Below are 16,259 nucleotides of genomic sequence, written 5' to 3' on the forward strand. Positions count from 1 at the left end.
CAGAACTCCCCTTAGTCCTTGGATTTCCATGGCTAACTTGTCACAACCCAAATATTGACTGGTCAAGAGGTGTAGTTAAAGGTTGGGGAACTAATTGTTGTGTTTCTGCTCTTTCTTTTTGCCGTTCTACTGAGATACTGGAGATAAACTCAGGGCCAGTGTCGACACTCTCCAGGTGGCCTGCCAATCTCAATCCAGACGTGTCTAACTTTCAAGGGCTACCTTTTTCTCAGGTCAAATCTGACACCACTAAGTGCCCAACTTTTCATCCCGAGACGTATCAAGTTCCCCAGCCCACAGATACACTTCAGCTTCCCATTTCAAAGACCCAGAGTAGTATGCCTCCTATGTTTCTCCCTGAACTATCACAAGTTCCTCCAGAGTATGCTGATCTCAAAGAAGTCTTCAGCAAGTCCCGAGCCACCTCCCTTCCTCCACACAGACCATATGACTGTGCCATTGACTTGGTTCCTGGAGCATGTCCACCGCGGGGTAGGCTTTACTCTCTCTCTGCTCCTGAGAGGGTTGCTATGGAGAAGTACCTCAAGGAAGCCTTGGATAATGGTTTTATTCGTTCTTCGACCTCACCTGCTGGAGCTGGGTTTTTCTTTGTTGAGAAGAAGGATGGTGACCTCAGGCCTTGCATCGACTACAGGGGTCTTAACCACATCACCATTAAGAATCGTTACCCCCTGCCCCTGATGACATCTGCTTTTGAGATCCTGCAAGGTGCCACCATATTCACTAAGTTAGATCTCCGAAATGCCTACCATCTGGTCAGGATTCGAGAAGGTGACGAGTGGAAGACGGCTTTCAACACCCCGACAGGCCACTATGAGTACAGGGTAATGCCCTTTGGCCTGGTCAATGCCCCAGCCGTCTTCCAGGCATTGATCAATGATGTCTTGCGGGAGATGCTGAACAAGTTCGTATTTGTCTACCTTGATGACATCCTTATTTTCTCATGCAACTACCAAGAACACATTCAACATGTTCGGCAGGTCCTGTCCCAGTTACTTAAACACAGCCTCTTCGTCAAGCTGGAAAAGAGTGAATTTCATGTGTCTTCAACCCCATTTCTTGGCTTCATCGTTTCCAAGGGGAACCTTCAGATGGATCCTGGCAAGGTGCGTGCAGTGCAGGAATGGCCTCAGCCTAACTCTGTGAAGCAGGTACAACGTTTTCTTGGGTTCGCCAATTTTTATAGGAGGTTTATAAGAAGCTTCAGCTCTGTTGCAGAACCTCTCTCCGCACTCACCAAGCAGTCTGCCCGACCATTCATGTGGACTGAGAAGGCCAATCAAGCTTTTAACAAGCTCAAGAGTCTCTTTACGTCTACCCCTATCTTAACCCTTCCAGACCCAGAGTTGCCCTTTGTGGTGGAGGTTGACGCTTCTGATGTGGGGGTGGGGGCAGTCTTGTCCCAAAGAGCCAGGGTGGACAACAGGCTTCACCCATGTGCTTTTCTGTCTCGTCGATTAACCGCAGCAGAGAGGAATTACGATATTGGAAACCGAGAGCTGTTGGCAGTAAAGGTGGCATTGGAGGAGTGGAGGCATTGGTTGGAAGGGGCCAAGCATCCATTCATCATCTGGACAGACCACAGAAACCTGACCTACATTCGGGAGGCCAAGAGACTGAATTCCCGCCAAGCACGCTGGGCTCTGTTTTTTAATCGGTTTGACTTTGTTCTTTCTTACCGCCCAGGTTCCAAGAATTCAAAGCCAGATGCACTTTCGAGGCAGTTTGACTCCCCAGAGGAGGAGGCCAGACCGGAACCCATCCTACCCACCTCCAAAATAGTAGCAACTATCCAGTGGGGGATTGAGGCTGCTATTAAGAAGGCCCAACGGCAGCAGGCGGATCCAGGTAATGGTCCACCTGGACGTCTTTTTGTACCTAACCGACTACGTTCTGATGTGTTACAGTGGGCACATGCCTCCCTTCCCTCTGGGCATCCTGGGGCCACTAGAACTTGCAAGCTCATCCGGAGGAGGTTTTGGTGGCCAAAGTTGCAAAGAGACGTCCGGGATTTTGTCGCCGCTTGCACGGTCTGTGCCCAGAACAAGGAGCCCAGAACCCATCCTCAAGGACTACTGCATCCTCTACCTATCCCTAAGCATCCTTGGTCACACATATCTCTGGACTATGTCACAGGTCTACCTGAATCCCAAGGTAATACAGTCATTCTTGTGGTGGTGGATAGATTTTCCAAAGCCTGTCACCTCCTACCATTACCCAAACTTCCCACAGCTAGTCAGACTGCAGAGCTCCTAATGCAGCACGTGTTCAGGATTCACGGCTTTCCCCAGGATATCGTCTCTGATAGAGGTTCTCAGTTCACCTCCCGGTTCTGGAAGGCATTTGGCCGCCTCATTGGGTCTGACATCAGTCTGTCATCTGGTTTTCACCCCCAGTCTAATGGGCAGACAGAGAGGGTGAATCAGGAGATAGAGAAGACTTTGAGATGTTTGGCAGCAGACAATCAGACCACTTGGAGCTCTCGATTAGTCTGGGCAGAGTTTGCACATAATACTCTCTACCATTCTTCCCTAGGCATGTCCCCTTTTGAGTGCCAGTACGGCTTCCCTCCTATTTTGTTCCCTGGACAGGAGCCAGAGGTATGTGTTCCTGCTGCTGCTCAACTTGTTCGCCATTGTCAACGGGCTTGGAAGAAGGCCCGGGCAGCTTTACTGAAAGCCACTCAACAACAGCGAAGGCAAGCGAACAAGCGTCGGAGGTTGGGACCTATGCTTCGTCCGGGTCAGAGGGTGTGGCTCGCAACCAAAGATCTGCCTCTGCGGGTGGAATCTCGCAAACTGGCTCCACGTTATATTGGCCCTTTTAAGATCCTCAGGAAGATAAATCCTGTAGCTTACCGTCTACTTCTGCCTAGGTCCATGAGGATTCACCCAACGTTTCACGTCTCTCGGTTAAAGCCTGTTGTTTGTTCTTCTCTGTCCCCAGCTAACAGACCCACCCCAGCAGTCCGTATCATCGATGGACAACCAGCTTACACTGTGCGTAGACTGGTGGATTCTCGTCGGGTCCGTGGAAAGATGCAGTATTTGGTCGACTGGGAGGGTTACGGCCCAGAGGAGCGCTCATGGGTGCCTGCTCGAGACATTCTGGACCCTACACTCATTACGGATTTGCTCTGAACCCAAAGACTCCACCAAGTGAACGTCAGGAGCCGTTCTTAGAGGAGGGACTCCTGTAAGGATCCTTTAACGGGACTGCTATTTTCCTCCTGGTCGGCAGGTGGCGCTTCTCACCTGACTCCTGCTGAACACTACTTCTCATTATGCCTGATCTATCACACCTGTGTCTTGCCCTATTTAAGTGTGTTTGTGCCATGCTTTATTGTTCAGTCTTGAGCCTATGTTACCAGTTGCAAGCCAGCCTGTTAATGTTTAAGTTTATATCGTTGGACCCTTGTGTCTGTTTTTCTTTTTACTGTTTCTTGGTAGCCCGGCTTCCTTTGTTTTGTTGTACTTTTTATCAGTAAAGTTTGTCTTTCATTGAAGATCTACGACTCCTTGCTTTTTGACCACCTCTGCTCTTGGATTCATCCATTGGGGAGTTAGCTCAATCTGTTAATTCAGTGACTTAGAACACAAGAGACCCGGGTTCTATCCCCACCTTGAACAGCCTCGTTACAGCTTCCCAGGTGCTGCTCATTAGCAATCGCACCACCGGCCTCGCGACGTTCTCTCACGTCCCTCGGCCGTCCTGCTCACCACAGGGAGATTATGCTTGCCTTAAATACAAAGTGGTTGGTAATGTATTACTTTACAATAGCTAATCTTCAAATATTTCACTCTGTACTCAAATATGATTTTTAAATTAACCTATTGCAAACAAAATCTGAATTAATTTATTTCTACATGGGTATTGCAGAGAGTAATAAGTCCTCTCTTTTACAATATATGAAGAGGCAGGTAAAATCGATTTATTTGTGTCCATAAAATCAATCAAAACATAGGTAAACAAAACAACCTAGCATTTACACAGGTGTGCCTTTGATAACTACAACAGATTTAACTGTTCAAAAACCGCATCAGACCCTCGCGTACATCCCTGCCCTCTTCCTCTGCACCCTGTGCCAGTGGCACCACAGGCTCTGCAGCAACAGGTGTATCCCATTCGTGCTGGTAATCCTCTCCATGCCTTTCACAAAGATTGTGCAGGGCACAACAAGTCAACACCATGGATTTTACCAGTCCAATGTCGCTGTCATTCCTCTTCATAAGGCACCGCCACCTCCCTTTGAGTCTCCCAAAAGCATTTTCTACCACCACCCGAGCCCTGCACACTTTCTTGTTGTAGGTCAGTTGTTCTGCTGTCAGCCGGCCATTGTCAGGGAATGGTTTTAGGAGCCAATTCTGCAAAGGATAGGTAGAGTCTCCTAGCACATAATAGCCAGCATTCACCCCACTAATGTTCCTGGTGCAAGCTTGGTAAAGGCTTCCATGCTCGACTAACTCCCACAATGTGGACAGTCTCAGAACCCGAGCATCATGCAAACTTCCAGCCATTCCTGCATATACACTCCAAAATAGTCCTTTTCCGTCGACTACTCCTTGCAGGATGATAGAATGCCAGCCTTTTCTGTTGAAGCAATCGTAGTGGTACTCCTTTGGGGCTATTATTATGGGTATGTGTGACCCATCAATGGCACCCACACACTGCGGAAGCCCCAATCGGTTTTCAAAGTAGGCTGCCATCTCTTTAAGCTTCTGGTTTTAGGAGCCAATTCTGCAAAGGATAGGTAGAGTCTCCTAGCACATAATAGCCAGCATTCACCCCACTAATGTTCCTGGTGCAAGCTGGGTAAAGGCTTCCATGCTCGACTAACTCCCACAATGTGGACAGTCTCAGAACCCGAGCATCATGCAAACTTCCAGCCATTCCTGCATATACACTCCAAAATAGTCCTTTTCCGTCGACTACTCCTTGCAGGATGATAGAATGCCAGCCTTTTCTGTTGAAGCAATCGTAGTGGTACTCCTTTGGGGCTATTATTATGGGTATGTGTGACCCATCAATGGCACCCACACACTGCGGAAGCCCCAATCGGTTTTCAAAGTAGGCTGCCATCTCTTTAAGCTTCTGCCGGTCAGGAAAACATATCTGTTCTGTAACTAACAATGTGCAAGCGGCCATGCAGAACTCCTGGACGCACCGACACACTGTTGTTTTGCTGACTGCAAAAAGATGGCCAATACTTCTGTAGTCGCTGTTGGTTGCCAGCTTCCATAGTGCTATGGCAACTCTTTTCTTAAGGGGAACACACACTCTGAAGTTCGTGTCCTGCTTATCCATTGCTGGATGCACCATGGCAAAAAGGGACAGAAATGTTTCTTCAGACATCCTGAAGTTGTGCACCCACTGTGTGTATGTGAATCCTGGAACGATCACATCCCACCAGTCATTTGAGCGGCTGAAAGTCCAAATGGTTGGTCTGCGGCGCCGATTTTGCACCAGATTGATTATCTAGAAAAACACATAAAGCAAACATAATGTTAATACAATGTAGCAGTGATGGTGGGTGTGTTCAGGTCCTTTAATTATAAGTGCAACTATCATAGGCCAGATGAAACAATACATAAAGTATTTGGGAAATTACAACATTGAAAGTGTTACCTTGGACAAAATAGAAGATATACATTTTATAAAATATCCAATATACTGCACCAGAGAGTGGCACTTTGGTGTCAAGCTATAAGAAAAAATAGCTTGCAGATATAACTATTTTTGCAAAATGTACATATAATCAGTCATTAACCACAACTAGTATTGTATAATATAGTATAATAATATAGATTTCATACAGATTCATGTGAGAGATTTATGATTTTAAGATGTAACCTTCACAGTGCTTATTAATATAATGTAGTTTACAGTTATCACAGTTTATAGGCCAATACAGGCCTGGTTTCGCTTGCAGGGCTTATTGTACTTATTTATTCTTACTGGAGGGTTATTTGATTTATAAGAATATTGCTTAGTTAACGCATTACAGTACATGAAACGAAATACATTGTAATACACAACATAAAAAAGTTATCTTAGCTCAAGCTTACCCTCCTGCGCCGTCGTTTTTGTCTTGCCTTGTCTTGACTTGCGCGGTTGTCTGTCTCGTCCCAGCTCCTTAAAATTTCCCGAATTCCCCAGTATTTTTCAGCTGTGTTTTTCCTTGCAGCCTGCAGCCTTTGTTCAAACAAAGCTTGTCTCCTCCTTGTGACAAAAAGCCACATGCCGAGAAGCAAGAACAAGATCTGCTGTATGTCCTCCATTGTTGTTTGCGGTTTCAGCTTTCTTCTTCGCGCGTGAATGACGTCAAGCGACTTTCCGTCATACACCACGCCTATCAAGTGACGTTATCACTACTTTCCGGCATACACCACGCCTATCAAGTAGGGTACTGTTGGCAGTGGAAACGCTAGCCGGATCATGGTTTACCGACCCGACCCGAACCGTACTGTACTGAACCGTACCGTACCGCTCAGTGGAAACGAGCCATTACTTGTTCAGATGACATTTTAGGGTGAAAATTCTTATGTTGGTCATTCTTCCAAAAAGTAGAATCTGTGATTGCAAATGACAGTATCTACACCAGCGTGGTGACTGACAGCTGCACATTCTCCTCAAAACATTGGATTCATCCGCGCTGTGCCGTGTCGAGGTATAACTCACGTAAAGTTGATAATTCCGCGAATGACTGCAATTGCAGATTTCGAACAGAGATGGCGACAAAGGAAAAACTGTGGACTGCAGCTTTAAATAAAGACAAGAGTAAATAAAGGGAATAAAGTTTAATTTATTCATAATTTAATAGCATCATATTTCCCCTAACAAAGGTAAAAAGAAATGTAAAAGTTATTAAAGAACATTATAAAGAAGTAGATTTAAGTTCTTTAGTTGATTAGTGACACTAATCAACTAAAGAGGTCCCAGGGCCTTTGCCTATACTGTGGAGGAACCGGACACTATGCTTAGAACTGTCCGGTAAAAGGGCAAGCCCGGTAGTAAGTATGAGGCTACTATCGGGTGGGATCTCCGCCGAGAAGACCTCATCAACATCTACCCTCCTTCCGGTAAGACTGAGATGGTCAACACTCACTCACGACTGTCAAGCACTCTTGGACTCCGGGGCAGAAGGTAATTTCATGGATCATTCATTCGCACGTCAATTCAAGATTCCCCTCAAGACCCTCACACATCAGATTGCTGTACACGCACTTAATGGACAAACACTTCCCAACATCACGTTTGCCACAGAAGACATCACCCTCATCACATCAGGCAACCACACCTAGATCATCTCTTTCTATATCCTGAACACCCCCCTTGCACCCATTGTCCTCGGTCACCCTTGGCTCACCCGGCACAACCCTAAAGTGGACTGGCAGCTCAAGTCTGTGTCTTCATGGAGTAATAAGTGTCATAAGTCTTGTCTAGTGTCTGCCTGTCCGTCTGTTTCTGTCCCTGTGTTGCAGGAGGAGGCAGTGGATCTATCTAACGTGCCCGCGGAGTATCTGGACCTGAAGGAGGTGTTCAGTAAGTCTCGGGCTGCTTCTCTTCCTCCGCATCGTCCCTATGACTGTGCCATAGACTTATTACCAGGTATGGCTCCGCCCAAAGGCAAGTTATATTCGCTCTCTACACCTGAGAGGGAGGCTATGGAGAAATATATTTCTGATTCTCTAGCAACAGGGTTCATCCGCCCTTCCTCTTCTCCAGCGGGGGCGGGGTTCTTTTTTGTGGGGAAGAAGGACGGGTCTCTGCGACCTTGTATTGACTACCGGGGGTTGAACAACATCACAGTAAAGAATACTTATCCTTTGCCGTTGATGTCTTCAGCCTTCGAGAGGTTGCAGGGAGCGACCATCTTCACAAAATTGGATTTACGTAATGCCTATCATTTGGTCCGCATCAGGGAGGGGGATGAGAGGAAGACCGCGTTTAACACCCCCAGGGGACACTTTGAATATTTGGTTATGCCTTTCGGGCTTTCCAACAGTCCAGCGGTCTTCCAGGCACTCGTCAATGACGTGCTGTGAGATATGATAGATCAGTTCATTTATGTCTACCTGGACGACATACTGATTTTTTCTTCTTCTCTCCAGGAACACGTGCAGCACGTCCGACGAGTGCTTCAGAGGTTGCTAGAGAATGGGCTTTTTGTCAAGGCGGAGAAATGCGATTTTCATGCACAGTCTGTTCCATTCCTAGGATACATTGTGTCGGTTGAGGGAATGCGCATGGATCCTGAGAAAATCAAGGCTGTGGTAGAGTGGCCAAGTCCAGAGTCTCGTAAGGCCCTACTGAGATTTCTGGGGTTCGCCAATTTCTACAGACGTTTCATTCGCAACTTCAGCCAACTAGCCGCACCTCTGACCGCCTTGACCTCCCCCAGAACGACGTTCAGGTGGTCAGACGCAGCCGAGGCTGCGTTTGCCAAACTGAAGGGTTGCTTCGTTTCAGCCCCCATTCTGACAACCCCTGATCCATTACGTCAGTTCGTGGTGGAGGTCGACGCGTCAGAGGTGGGGGTAGGAGCAGTGTTATCCCAGCGCTCTCTCTCAGACGACAAGATGCATCCTTGCGCGTTTTTGTCTCACCGTCTATCCCCTGCCGAACGCAATTATGAAATTGGGAACAGAGAGTTGTTGGCAGTCAAGTTAGCATTGGAGGAGTGGCGTCACTGGTTAGAAGGGTCGGGGGTACCTTTTATCGTTTGGACCGATCACAAGAACTTAGAATACATTCGGACTGCTAAAAGGTTGAACTCCAGGCAGGCTCGGTGGGCACTTTTTTTCGGTCGTTTTGATTTTACTCTTTCGTACCGCCCGGGTTCTAAGAACATCAAACCCGATTCTTTATCGCGCATTTTTGATCGTTCCGAACGCCCGTCTACTCCCGAGTGCATTTTACCAGAGACTCTATTCATCTCCACACTATTATGGGAGGTCGAATCGAAGGTCATGAAGGCCTTAGAAGGGGTAACGCCCCCGGTCGGTTGCCCACCGAATCGTTTATTTGTGCCTGAGGGTCTGAGGTCCAGCGTCATTCAGTGGGGGCATTCTTCCAATGTGGCTTGTCATCCAGGAGTTAATCGCACTAGGTTTTTAGTCAAACAACGATTCTGGTGGCCTCTCATGGCTCGTGACATTCACAGTTTTGTTTTGGCTTGCTCAGTTTGTGCCACTGGTAAGACCTCCAATCGACCCACAGATGGGTTACTCCAACCGCTGCCAGTCCCTTCGAGACCCTGGTCCCATATCGCTCTAGATTTTGTTACCGCCCTCCCACCCTCCCAGGGTCATACGGTAGTTTTGACCGTAGTGGACCGGTTCTCGAAGGCGGCTCATTTCATTCCCTTGCCCAAACTACCCTCAGCCAAGGAGACAGCGGTGATTGTCGTTGACCACGTCTTTCGGTTACATGGCCTCCCGACAGACGTGGTTTCTGACAGGGGACCCCAGTTTGTGTCCAAATTTTGGCGAGAATTTTGTAAGCTTCTGGGGGCGACTGTCAGTCTGTCCTCAGGGTTCCACCCCCAGAGCAATGGCCAAACTGAGAGAGTCAACCAGGATTTGGAGAGAATGTTACGATGTTTGGTTTCCAAGAATCCTTCCTCATGGAGTCAACAACTTTCTATGGTGGAGTACGCCCACAACACGTTGCCAGTGTCATCCACGGGCCTATCTTCGTTTGAGTGTAGCGTAGGTTACCAGCCACCAATTTTTCCTAGTCTGGAATCCGAGGTCGCGGTCCCCTCTGCTCACGCCTTCGTCCAGAGGTGTCACCGCACTTGGACTAGAGCCCGTGAGACTCTTCTCCACGTGGGGTTGCGCACCAAGGCCAAAGCCGATCGCCACCGGTCTAGGCCCCCCGTATACGTCGTTGGTCAAAAAGTGTGGCTTTCTACCAAGAACATTCCTCTCCGCTCCGTGTCTAATAAACTTGCTCCCAAATTCATTGGCCCGTTTACTGTCACCAAGATCATTAGTCCGGTGGCAGTCCGCCTCAACCTTCCTCCGGTGTACAGAAGAATTCACCCCGTCTTTCATGTATCCAAAATTAAACCCGTATTTCATTCTCGCATTAATCCGCCTACCCCGGTTCCTCCCCCGCCGCGGCTCGTAGATGGGGAACCAACTTATTCGGTCAATCGTGTGCTGGACTCAAGGCGGAGGGGGCGCGGATTCCAGTACTTGGTGGACTGGGAAGGTTACGGTTCAGAGGAGAGAAGTTGGGTACCTGCTAGAGACATTGTGGATCACTCCCTTATCGATGATTACATTCGACAGGTAAGGAGTCCTGGGAACGCCAGGAGGCGTTCCTAGGGGGAGGGGTACTGTCACGGTTCATGGATCCGGTGTCTCTCTCTAGTCTCGTGCTCTGTTGTTTACATGTGTGTGAGTGTGTGAGTGGGTGTGTCCGGATCGTCACAGTTGATCAGTATCCAGCTGCGATCACTCACCAGTACCAGCTGCCACTCATCTCATCTCCTATAAAGACTTACCACTTTCTCATTCCCTTTGTCAGATCGTTGCATGAAGTCTTTGTGTTGCCTGTTCCTGTTCCCGTGCTTCGTGTCCCGTCTCGAGTTCCTGTGTTCCAGTTTTCGTCTTGTTGGATTTCGTTTCGTGTCTGGATTACGTCGTCACTCTTCAGAGCACCCTGCACTTCATCCTTCACTCCGTGTCTGACCATCGAAGTCCCTGCGCCACCGCCTGCATCACCTGGACTTTTCAACATAATCATCATCTTTATTTTCACTATAGTAAAGAGTCTTTTACTTGAATGCAGTAAAAGCCGTTGGTAGTTCCAGCGTGCCACCCCTGTCATGCCCTGGGCCTGGAACAATTCAGTGGAGACATGAGTCCCAGTGATCCACTGGGCCTGGTGGAAGTGGTACCCCTCCTGCTGTGACGTACCTCTGACGGGGATCCAGATGGGGACTTTGGCGCCTTCACCGGGTACGTGGTTTAGCTGAAGAGTTCCACCATACCGGTACATTATGCCCTCAGAGAGTTCAGGGTCACTGAGGCAACCGCGGAGAATGTGCACTCTCTGTATGCGCCAAGTCTTCAGCATGGATGGCTTGAAGAGTGGTACACTGTTGGGGTCCATGGCCTGGTGCAGATGCTTCAGGACTTTCTCCACTCTGTCCAGCACCTCTGTGGGTTGTGGTATTTTGGTCCTGCAGTGCTCCCGTATGTGCTGTTTGGTGGGATTGGCTGGATGGATACCACAGAACCTATAGGCATCCTGGAGCCTCTTTAGATCCTCCTGATCCACCACAGAGAAGGCTGAGGAGAGGAGCTGGCAGAAAGTGCTGAACAGAGGGTGATGCTCAGAGGTGCACTCCCGTGAAAAACGCCTCAGGCAGTGGAACAAGTCCAGCTTCACCACAATATTGTGATTGAAATGTGACCGTGAGGCACAGGTGTTCTCCAGCGGTCCAGAGGTGGCCCCAGCAGCAATGGAAGGGGTAGTCTTCCAGGCATCCCAGTGTAGATGTTCACCAAGGATGCAGTCTGGGATCTTAAATGGAGCACAGCAATCCCTAAATGCAAGGCACAAAGATGTAGATCAATTTAGATTTTTTTTTTAAGAAACTGAATTTGTTTTTAGTAGTGCTGTCAAAATTTAAATAATTTTTACTGTTTGTCATACATTTTAATCAAAGAACAAAACAAAAAGTAAATCACTCACTGCTCTTGACTGAATAATGTTTGTAGCTTTAGAGGATTAATTAATTATTATGAAGGATTAATGTATATTTAATTTATAATTTATGCAGTGAAGGCTGTGAAGTTTTTGATAGTTTTTCGACTTTATTCAATTTCTGTATATATCCTACCTGATATACCTACCTAAACATCATAAAGCCCTGTTTACAAGGTTAGATGAGTCATAAACTATAAAAACAATAACTTTTTGTGCTTTTTGACAGGGCAAATAAAAATCTGACCTGGTCTGACTGGGCCAATAGAAAATAAATTAATATATATTGAAAGTGTATTGAAGGCACAGGTAAATGTGGCATTTAAAATATAATGGGTTTATGTGAAGATTGTTTTAAGTTGTTATATTATTTAAAGCCTTATAATAATATTTTAATGTTATAGCTTTCAATTATACTGTAATGCTGAATGCATGTAGTTACAGTTTTTTTTTTCAATCTTACACTAAATTTCTTGTTTGGGAACTGTATGTCCACATGTACAGTAATGTTCACATTCAAAAGCATTCCAGTAAAAAGCAAATCAGTTTTTTTCAATTTACTGTTTACCAGCCTCTCTTAGTGAAAGACCGTGGTTGATTACATGGTCAATGATAGTGGCACGAATTTCATCACAAATTTCATCACTGACTGCTGTTCTTGCAGCCCTTGGAATGCCACCACCACACATTCTTACACCTCTACCTTGCCCTCTCCTTGGGCCTGCTCTTCTCCCTGGCCCTGCTCCTCTCACTGCATTTCTCACTGCACCTCTCACTGCACCTGCATCTCTCACTGCATCTCTCACTGCACCTGCACCTCTCACTGCACGTCTCACTGCACCTCTCACTGCACGTCTCACTGCATCTCTCACTGCACCTCTCACTGCATCTCTCACTGCACCTCTCACTGCATCTCTCACTGCATCTCTCACTGCACCTCTCACTGCACCTCTCACTGCATCTCTCACTGTATCTCTCACTGCACCTCTCACTGCATCTCTCACTGCACCTCTCACTGCACGTCTCACTGCATCTCTCACTGCACCTCTCACTGCATCTCTCACTGCACCTCTCACTGCATCACTCACTGCACCTCTCACTGCACCTCTCACTGCACCTCTCACTGCATCACTCACTGCATCACTCACTGCATCACTCACTGCACCTCTCACTGCATCACTCACTGCACCTCTCACTGCATCTCTCACTGCATCTCTTACTGCACCTCTCACTGCATCACTCACTGCACCTCTCACTGCATCTCTTACTGCACCTCTCACTGCATCTCTCACTGCACCTCTCACTGCACGTCTCACTGCACCTCTCACTGCATCTCTCACTGGGCCTGCTCTTCTCCCTGGGCCCCTTGCTCTTACTCTTCCTCGTCCAGACATTACAGTGTTTGTCTTTTTCTGTTTCTGTTTCCAAAAACATCACTCTTCAAAGTCCTCCTTTTACTGTATAAGTGCCAATGTAATAGAAAAAAATAACCCCTGCCACTGAGTCTAAGCCAGACTGGAATCAGCTATGGTTGGCCCAATTTACCCAACATAAATCAGCTGTGTGTCAATTATTCAATTGTTTGTTTATTATCAGCTGAGATATATTGTTTTTGAACTGATATCATTGCAGAAGCAGAGGTTTTTATACTGTATCTAAGGTTTGGAATATTGTTTTTGCTATTGTGGGATAGTATGTGTTAACATTTGTAAATACTACAAAAACAATCCATAATTTTGTTGGGAGGTATAGCTTGTCTGTTAAGAAAATGTAAGCATTGCGGAAATGTGTTCATTGACTGCATATTGTGTAAAAACGACATGAAATGTGTGAATGGTATGGCCACAAAAGACCGATGCTGCAAGTGTGTTTAGAGTTTTGAAAAGGTGACAACTGGTTGGACAAACGCTTGTTAGCGACTGAAAAAAACTGTAATAGCTAAAATTGAGAAAAAATAATCAATTTCATCAAGACATCAGTAGCGGTATTGGTGGCTTTCAAAAAAAGATGGCAATAAACAAATATTTAAAATATAAACAACTGTCTCTATGTTGTTATTAATCGCAATTAATTACAGAAAAAATGTGTGATTAATTTGTTTGTTTTTATCGATTGACAGCACTAGTTATTAGACATGACATTGGCTGTTTGAATGGCAGTGGTGAGAGAAAAGATGGCTGTTCTCACCTGTCCATCCAGTGGAAGCCTGCCTTTTCCACTCCAGCATCGCTGTACCTCTTAGCCATTCCTTGGTACATCGGCTCCAATGACCTCTCAGTTTCAGACTGAACCATCACCCAGGAAACAATCAGCCAGTTCTCATTCATGATGGCATAACTGGACATGACACCAGATGCCAGCGTTACTTTTCTTGCAACTTTCCTGGTGTGGTCTGACCTGAGGACCTGCCCAAAAGTGCCCTGCAGTAGTTTGGTCATGGCTGGCTCTTGACGTCTGAACTCATCTAGTAGGTAGTCGGTCAGGTAGAAGCTGGACACGGAGACTCCATGCCAGCCATCTTGGTCGCCATAAAGCCCGAAAGCACGTGGCGTGTTCTCCTTCCTCAGAAACTGCCCAATGGTCCTCTGTCCATGTATGCCGGCCTCAGCATCCCTGACGCTTTCTATGGCATGCAGGTATGCCAGGTGAGCTCGCTCATACTTGAGGTGCATGAGCTCATTCACCTGGTTTGCCATATCGGTTGGTGACTTGCTACTGCGCCTCAGCTCATCCATAACAGACTTGCAAATGGCCTTCTTGTAGGTCAGGAATGCGGGCAGAAGGTTGGTAAACCGCTTGGGCAGCTTCTCAAGCCATCGTGGATTGTCAGCAAACCAGTTCCTCCGACAGGCCTTGCAGCAGAGACGTGAGGACAAGATGTAATACTGGCCACTGGTGCCAACAATCACTCGGGGCCTGCCCACACCTGCATAGACCACCTGTGGATGAGGACATCCATGCAGACATGGCAGGAGGTAATTGTTCCTCAACCTGACCATGATGTGACTCTCTGGCTTCCAGATGAAAAATGGGTGGAGCTGGAAGAAGTTGGGAGATGGGAGCGCAGCCACAGTATCGATAAGCTCAGGTTGTGGAGGAAGACGCCACAGTGAAATTGTGTTCCCTGAGTTACGTACTGAACGAGACCCAGGCCACAGCCCGAGATCCTGAAGCTCTATCCTCATCCACAGCTTCTGGTGTTGAGAACAGCTCCAGTTGCTCATGTCGTGGTCATGCCCAGGCAGGAGAACAGGAACAGGAATGGGTGGCTGAGCTGAGGGAACTAGGATTTAAAAAGAAAAATGGATAGGACAAAAAGAATGTACTGCACTGATTATTATTATTGATTGCATAGTGTGAAAAACAAAATGATTAAAGCAGAGTTAAGACAACATCTTAGTGTCAGGAGTTCACAAAATGGAGGGGTTGTTTACATGCTGTTCATTCTTACCATCATCGCCACTGTCCTCAAAGGCAAGCGCTTTGCGTGCAGAGGTGCCAGCAGCACTTGTGCGGGGTCCTTAAAAGAAGTGCAGTCTTTATGTTTTGCATTTGTACCGGCTATTAGCATCATGATGTGATGAACTAATTTTGGTTGTGTTTGTGAAAATGATACAGAGTTAGATCTGCTATGCATTTAGTCAAGTCAAGTCACCTTCATTTATACAGCGCTTTTAACAATATGGACTGTTTCAAAGCAGCTTTACAGTGATAATAGGAAATTAAAGTAACAGAGATTGTTTTGGCTTTACAGCAGCTCTAGAATAAAGTTATTGTCCAGCTAAGGTTAGTTTTGATTGATTCACTTCCGTCGCAACAATCATTAGTTATTAACTTAGGGGCCGCTAACACGACACCGTTCTAACAGAAAACCTTTAATGCGATCCGGCCGCTCATTTGCATAAAACAGTGCCTGGTGGCTCTGAGAATTTTTTTAGCGCTTCCGCGTAGCCACGTGAATCGGAATTATCCCGACAACGTTTCATCAGTACAGAGGTAAAGAGAAGGAAGGCAGATCCTGGGCAGATCTGCACATTTAGCAGATGTGTAATTGAGTATCAGTCCTAAACTAAAATGGAAACATACCTAGAGTTGACTCAGGCATCTCTGCTGTTGTCTCCTTTACTAGGAACTCCAGCTCTGCTGGAAGGGGCACAGGTGTTTTCCTCTTAAGGCCTGGAGTATGGAGCGAATTATGTGCCAAAACCTCACACACACACAAAACGTGTTTTACTCACACCCAATGATTCACAAACAAACTCAATGTGGTTTGTAAATACAAAACATCACTCACAAACTAATGCTTATTGTTCTGCAAATAAAAAACGTACCTATCAAACAAATACAGTATGTTTTACATATACATAGAAACGTATTTCTTCAATGAGAAAAATATCATCCAAGTACAAACTAAAATCTTTCAAGTACGAAACAAAATTCTACAAGTACAAAACAAAATTCTACAAGTACAAAACAAAATTCTACAAGTACAAAACAAAATTCTACAAGTACAAAAC

The 16,259-nt window shown here is 46.5% G+C and overlaps 1 protein-coding gene across 1 annotated transcript; it reads right to left on the bottom strand.

The window, feature by feature from the left end:
* Window positions 1-4,731: 4,731 nt before the first annotated feature.
* LOC130081126 (uncharacterized) lies at window positions 4,732-15,020 on the bottom strand. Its single transcript, XM_056246096.1, has 4 exons — window positions 13,930-15,020; window positions 10,535-11,581; window positions 6,087-6,240; window positions 4,732-5,496 (listed from the first exon to the last, which is right to left on the bottom strand). The coding sequence occupies exons 1-4, from the start codon at window positions 14,964-14,966 to the stop codon at window positions 4,732-4,734; spliced, it is 3,003 nt and encodes a 1,000-aa protein (XP_056102071.1). The 5' UTR covers window positions 14,967-15,020.
* Window positions 15,021-16,259: the final 1,239 nt, after the last annotated feature.

Source organism: Rhinichthys klamathensis, unplaced genomic scaffold (assembly GCF_029890125.1).
Source record: "Rhinichthys klamathensis goyatoka isolate OS25496 unplaced genomic scaffold, OSU_Roscu_1.1 h1tg000036l_1, whole genome shotgun sequence".
Taxonomy (NCBI): Eukaryota; Metazoa; Chordata; class Actinopteri; order Cypriniformes; family Leuciscidae; genus Rhinichthys; species Rhinichthys klamathensis.

Excerpts from the sequence above, each read along its gene's own strand:
- LOC130081126 (XM_056246096.1), bottom strand. The coding sequence starts at position 14,966 with ATGAGCAACTGGAGCTGTTCTCAACACCAGAAGCTGTGGATGAGGATA. Across the intron at positions 11,582-13,929 it reads GGCTTCCACTGGATGGACAG|GGATTGCTGTGCTCCATTTA; the intron begins GTGAGAACAGCC and ends CCTTGCATTTAG. Across the intron at positions 5,497-6,086 it reads AAAAACGACGGCGCAGGAGG|ATAATCAATCTGGTGCAAAA; the intron begins GTAAGCTTGAGC and ends GTGTTTTTCTAG.